General features: G+C 37.4%; 1 protein-coding gene and 1 long non-coding RNA gene across 2 annotated transcripts; one reads left to right on the forward strand and one right to left on the reverse strand.

The window, feature by feature from the left end:
• Positions 1 to 1,643: 1,643 nt before the first annotated feature.
• On the reverse strand, positions 1,644 to 2,791 carry LOC136268396 (uncharacterized). Its single transcript, XR_010706996.1, has 3 exons — positions 2,339 to 2,791; positions 2,126 to 2,269; positions 1,644 to 2,079 (listed from the first exon to the last, which is right to left on the reverse strand). It is a non-coding gene; the product is annotated as an uncharacterized lncRNA (long non-coding RNA).
• Positions 2,792 to 4,563: 1,772 nt separating this feature from the next.
• LOC136250998 (uncharacterized) lies at positions 4,564 to 6,251 on the forward strand. The gene is made up of 8 exons (XM_066043367.1): positions 4,564 to 4,785; positions 5,133 to 5,177; positions 5,232 to 5,324; positions 5,448 to 5,463; positions 5,515 to 5,594; positions 5,644 to 5,704; positions 5,766 to 5,816; positions 5,879 to 6,251. Exons 1-5 carry the CDS (start codon positions 4,732 to 4,734, stop codon positions 5,532 to 5,534), a joined length of 228 nt encoding a protein of 75 aa, XP_065899439.1. The 5' UTR covers positions 4,564 to 4,731; the 3' UTR covers positions 5,535 to 5,594; positions 5,644 to 5,704; positions 5,766 to 5,816; positions 5,879 to 6,251.
• The last annotated feature ends 420 nt before the right edge of the window (positions 6,252 to 6,671 follow it).

The raw sequence follows: 6,671 nt of genomic DNA on the forward strand, positions 1-6,671 counted from the left end.
CCAAAAGAGTGAGCGTCCCAGGCCCCTTCTGGTGAAGTTCCTTCGTTCAAACACAGCAATTGACATCCTAAGTTCTAAGTCTAAGCTTGAAGCTCCAATCTACATAAAACCTGATCTAACTCCCCAGGAGCGTCAAAAGGAACGCTTATTATTGAAGGAAAGGAGATCCCTAATTGACAATGGTACCGAACGGAGATACATCAAAATAAGAAATGATTCCTTATACCTCAACAACAAGCTTCATTGCAAAGTGGGTACAGACGGTAACAAATTAGAGTATGTAACTGTATCAGCACAGCCACTTAATAATACCTCTGCCACAAGCATGGAGTCATCCTGACTCCCTGTTTCCACTATAACTAACTCAAATCCTGACTCAAATTCACAGGTATTTAATAACTCTACTAATAACCCAAACTCAAATAATGTATTAAGTGATTTGAAACTGTCTATTGTAAATTTCTGTAGTGTTACTAACAAACGAACCCAACTTGAAGTTTTTCTGGTTACCTATGCAATTGATATCATTATAGGGACAGAATCACATTTGAATGAATCTATTCTAAACTCTGAGGTTTTCCCAAATAATTATCAAACATACAGAAAAGACAGAAACACTCCTGGTGGTGGTGTGTTTATTTCCATAAAGAGCTCTATACCATGTACACAAATTAATGACAATTCAACTATTGAAATAGTGTGGGCTCACGTTCATCTTGACAAGAACAATGACTTTATCGTTGGCTCCTTTTACTGTCCTCCTCACTCAAGTGATACAATACTTGACAACTTGCAGTCTTCCATAGACACGATTAAGCAAAAGTATCCCCACACCCAAATCATTCTTGGAGGTGACTTTAACTGTCCAGGTATTGACTGGGAAAACAGTACACTAATAAATTCCTATGTATCATGTCACTTTCGTGAAAAACTTATTGACTTACATAGGCAGCGGAAAGGGGGGGGCTAGGGGGCTAAAGCCCCCCCTAGGTCTGCTGAGGGGGGGCTTAGCCCCCCCTCAGAATGATATCACACCTTTCTTGGAGTGGGGCTGAAAACCGTGATAAAGATCGAGATACTCTAATAGAGCAGTCACTCTAATAAAGTAGTCAGTGTGTAGCGAGCTATGTAAGGATTTTTATGTAGTTTATCAGCTAGAAATGGTAGCTGGTGAGGTGGAAAGCTCTTGTGAGTTGGTTGTGACCTTTTTTTTTTTTTGGTCTCACCTTACCAAACTATAGAAATAAGTCTGGGTCAGCTCAGCGGAGCCCCCCCTCATATCAACTACTTCCTCCGCCGCTGTTGACTTATCACACAACTACCAACTGTCTCAGTTAGTCACCTTCCCTACAAGAGCTCAAAATGTTTTAGACTTATGCTTTACTACTAATCCTAATTCTGTGATATCATGTGAACCACTTCCAGGCTTGAGTGACCACGACGCTGTTTTAGTATCCATCAAGATTCCTAAACGTGTAATCAAACAACATCCCAGAACTGTTTACCTTTACAAGCTAGCTGACTGGGAAAAAATAAGAGAGGAATTATCAGACTTGTCACATGATTACTTTGAAATAAATCAAGCATCACCCCAAAGCTTAGATGAAAATTGGTCCTTCTTCTTACACAATTTACAAGAAATAATAAACACTCATACTCCTACCAAGAAATTAAGTACAAGAATTCACCTTCCCTGGCTGTCTTCTGCTTTAAAACGACTCATACGTAAAAAGCAAAGAGTTTATAGAAGAGCAAAGCGTTATTGTCGAGATAGTGACTGGAATGAATATAAATCATTACAAAAAGAGATAGATCATAAACTAAAGTACCAACACAAATCCTACCTGACAAACCTAACTTCATCACCAGACAGTAACAAAAAGTCTTTATGGCACTACATCAAGTCACGAAAACAAGAAAACAATGGTATTAGTACATTAATAAATCCTATAAATGGTCATATCATAACCAATCCTGTGGAAAAAGCAGACACCCTCAATCAACACTTTCAGTCTGTCTTTACATCCGAAGATAATAGTAACATTCCTGACAAAGGTCCATCCTTATTTCCATCTTTACCTACATTTGAGATTACCGAACAAGGAGTCTACAACTTGTTAAGTACCTGTGACACATCCAAATCCCCAGGACCTGACTCCTTGCATCCGTATGTACTGAAGACCACAGCTGCCGAATTATCTCCCATTCTAACTCATATTTTCAAACAATCACTAGAATCTGGTGAAGTCCCATTACAATGGAAGCATGCCTATGTCACCCCAATATTTAAAAAAGGTTCCAAAGCTCACCCAGGCAACTACAGTCCTATCTCACTCACCTCAGTAGTTTGTAAAACAATGGAGCATATCATCGTGAGTCAAATTATGAAGCATTTGGAGGACCACAATATTCTTTCAGACAACCAGTTTGGATTTAGATCAAAACATTCCTGTGAGACTCAACTACTCATTACTGTTAATGACATTGCAAAAGATATTGACAGGAACCTGCAAGTTGATGCTGCTATATTAGACTTTTCTAAAGCGTTCGACAGAGTAGCTCATTCTAGACTTCTCTACAAATTAAATTACTATGGTATAAGAGGAACTGTCTTACAGTGGCTAGAGTCCTTCCTTCATGGTCGTACCCAACAGGTTGTAGTAGAAGGCTCTAGATCTTCTACATGTCAAGTTACATCTGGTGTTCCACAAGGTTCCATACTTGGTCCTGTGTTGTTCCTAATTTACATTAACGATATTGTAACAAACATCAAGAGTGAAATTAGATTATTTGCTGACGACATTCTACTCTTTAAAACTATAGCTACGCCCAGCGATCACAGAATACTGCAAAATGACTTAGATTCCTTAACACAATGGGCTAGCAACTGGCTGATGGAATTTAACATTCCCAAATGCAATATTTTACAATTTACAACCCACCACAGTAAAAGCACTTTTACATATAAAATGTCTAATATTCCATTGAATATTGTATCAGAGCACACCTATCTTGGTATCCGCCTCCATCATACACTATCATGGGAACCTCATGTTAACTATATTTGTGGAAAGGCAAACTGTCTTCTTGGAATTCTGAAAAGGAATTTATATAATGCCCCAATACAAATCAAAGAACACTTATACAAACAATTATTGTTACCTTCTATTGAATACTGCTCAGCCATCTGGGATCCTTATCACCAAACAACAGTTAGCAAATTAGAAATGATCCAACACCGAGCTGCAAGATTTGTTCTTAATAAACCATGGCACAGATCCAGTCAACAACACAGTATTACAGATATGCTTAATTACCTTCAATGGCCAAGTTTAAAAAGTAGGAGAAGGAATGCTAGACTTATATTATTATTCAAGATTGTAAGAAACTTACTGGTGCTACCAAACCATTGTTTACCCCAGCCAACCCCTGTATCATATACTCGTGCCAATAATCCCCTCAAATTTGCACAGCTGCAATCCAGAATTGATTTATATAAGTATTCTTTTCTGCCGAGAACAATTATTGATTGGAATAACTTGAAAATTGACAACATTAACGCAATTAACCTTGACACTTTTAAGAACATTATAGATAAGCTAAACAATTTGTGATTTGTAATGCACATTAGCGTGTTGCCCCTGGTGGGATTTGCTAATTAATAATAATAATACCATACGCGTATGGTACATACCATACGCGTATGGTACATACCATACGCGTATGGTACATACCATACGCGTATACGCGGGGAGTGTCTATTTTACGGACCGGACCGGGCGGATTTTTTTTTGGACGAGGTTTGGCCACTTTAACTTCGTACACCAGTAGCTACATAAACTGGAGTTTCCGGAAGCCTACTATACGTAATCTGTTTGGCGCGTTATTGTGGGTCGTTGCCTGGCGTTGTGGGGGTGCCAAGGAATAGAAAGATGGAAAGCAGCGAGGGCCATAGTGATACTGCTACAGGTGAGAAGTGTGATTTTATTTACAGTACGTTTTAGTATTTGCCAGTATCGTGGTTAGAAGCAATTGAATTGGGCCAATTAAGTGTGCATTTGTTGGGGTGACTCGATGGAGCCTTTGTATAAAGGCTCAATCGTGTACCTGTTAGTCCGTCTTGCTTGAATTGTTTACTGATAGAGCACACATACACTGATTTAATTGTATATTATGACTCAAAATATGCCACAATGTATTAACAATTCTAATTAATAAAATCATAGCATTTTTTATGGTGGGTTACGGTATTATGTATAGACGTAGGCTTGTCCCAATAATGTCTTGCATTCACCGATATAATTGAACAATTGGATTTACTGCATTTCTAGGGGAGTCAGCTGTGATTGACCTCACTGATATGGATTGTACAGAGTATAACCTGACTGTAGAACATGGTGATGAATATTACAACTGTCTTCCTGGAAACCAGTGGCTCTCAGATAAGGTACAATTAATGTTAGCACTTCACAGCTAAGTCATTATGTACATTGCATGTATGTGAATCAGTGCTGGTTAAAACACTTGCAACTGGGTTCAAGGATTTTGCTTGTCAAATATTTACCCTGGTTATTATTACACTTAACAAACTGCGACACTTCTTCATTGCATTAAATCCCACTGTTTTATATACAGTACCACCCAGTGGTAATGTTACAATACCTCACAAGTGCTCAAATCCAGGCCCTGACTTGACATGACACAGAACTGGAAATCATCACATGCGAAGGCATGCGGTTACTGGAGCAACCACCCGAGGGAGCTCGAGTGTTGTGGCTACATGTGGTGAGTTACTAACACACACATGCCAAAGAAATTCACAGGTCGACAATGGGCTACACGAGTGTCAACTGCTCGCAAGTGTAACATTACCTCTAGACAGTACTATAGTACAACATGCATTCAATATATTTTCCAACGATTGAGTTGATTAGCAATTGATTGCGTACACTATAGTGAAAATTAATTTGTGAGCTGTTTCAAGTACATAAGTCTTGAAAGTTTCACACGAGCATTTTCAGATTTGTAGATATTCAGGGATTGCGTATTGTAAACATGAAACTATACTTCATGATGTCTTACATAGTGTTGATTCTGCAGGTGTTATATTTTTTATGTATCTGTTTTTGTAGGTAATATCAGACTACCTAAGGCTTTTAGAAGATCATGTTCAGAAGGTTTGGTAATTAGTAACAATGTTAGCATAATTGTGAAAAGCTGCTTTTCATCAGAGTCGTGCCCAACGTTTAACTATTCTTAACTGTTTCTTTACAAAGAAGCTACTAGAGACAGGCTACTCTGGTGTGCAGAACTGGTACTCAAAGGTACGTATACTGATATAATTTTATATTTACTAGCTTTACTATGTTTTTTTGTTGTTTTTTTGCTAAATTTAAGGTACACTTTTTGGAGAGTGATTATTTGCTTGCTATTTTTTCAAATGACAGCCACTGGACAATGATGGTTAGTAATCATAGTATGGCACCTTTGCTAAAGTATTTGATTATTAATTAGAGAATAGAACTAGCCAATAAGAAGATGATATACTATGATTCGTTGAACACTGAACAAACTTGTTGTTTTGAATCTTTAAAGTATGTGAAATACTTTAATTAGCGATTGAGCTATGCTTTGTAAAATTAGGATGTTTTTTCATGAACGGCAGCTTGTTTCAAAGGACCTTTGGCAATGCAAAACTATGAGTGTAAGATTAAATGTGTGCGTAATATTGGTGGAAAATGTACAATACATTTTAATGTTATTAGAGTATACCACAGCAGAACAATCAGTACGACTGTGGAGTATTTCTGTTAGAAGTAAGGGATTTACTGTTATTAAGACATGACATAGTAATGTTGTTTCGTATCATATTATACAGTATGCCCGATGCCTCTTACTGGACTACCCAATGACTTTTACACAGGTACATGTACAATGTAATAATAGCTAGGTACATATGTTGTACGATGTACACATTGAATATTTTTCCATGTTTGGTAGCCATGGTTATTGTGATTTTCAGCTAGGAAAACTAACCAGATACTATGCAAAGGTGGCTGTTTTTCAAAGAGACTACCATGGGCTTGTGTGGCACTAAGGCCAGGGCATTTATATGGACTCTCCAATAACTGACCTGATTCCTTAAATGCTTTTATACACTAAGTTACTCTCATAAAAGTGCTGTTTTAATCAGATAGCTGACTTAAATATATTCCTGGATTCAGTATTGAATGTGCATGTATTACAAACAATTCAACCAGTATATTTAAATACAAGCAGTGGCTCTTATTCGAGGGGAGCGTCAAGGTTATGTATGAACTATGCCATAGCTAAAATATGGTGTTTGTATAGTGGTATGAAATCATACAGATAATTTAAGCACTCTCATATTCCCTTATTCCTTTTTACAGATCTTTCACCATAGCTATTGCTACAAGCTTTGTAATTTTATGAATATTAGTATATGCTAATTAAAGTGCAACCATAGATAGCATATCCATGTCATAATAATTTGTTTTGTTTGGACATTCAGGAAATAAGGTTGTTACGATTTGTCTCAGTCCTATCAACATTAATATTCAGGATCATGCACAAAAGTATCCAATTTATCATGTTTCAGGTGCATATCTTTATGGAAGTGCTGTACTATGCATATGCATACTTTGCGGTCG

This window comes from Dysidea avara, chromosome 1 (genome assembly GCF_963678975.1).
Source record: "Dysidea avara chromosome 1, odDysAvar1.4, whole genome shotgun sequence".
NCBI classification, from domain to species: Eukaryota; Metazoa; Porifera; class Demospongiae; order Dictyoceratida; family Dysideidae; genus Dysidea; species Dysidea avara.

Excerpts from the sequence above, each read along its gene's own strand:
- LOC136250998 (XM_066043367.1), top strand. The coding sequence starts at position 4,732 with ATGCGGTTACTGGAGCAACCACCCGAGGGAGCTCGAGTGTTGTGGCTA. Across the intron at positions 4,786-5,132 it reads GAGTGTTGTGGCTACATGTG|GTAATATCAGACTACCTAAG; the intron begins GTGAGTTACTAA and ends CTGTTTTTGTAG. Across the intron at positions 5,178-5,231 it reads TAGAAGATCATGTTCAGAAG|AGTCGTGCCCAACGTTTAAC; the intron begins GTTTGGTAATTA and ends GCTTTTCATCAG.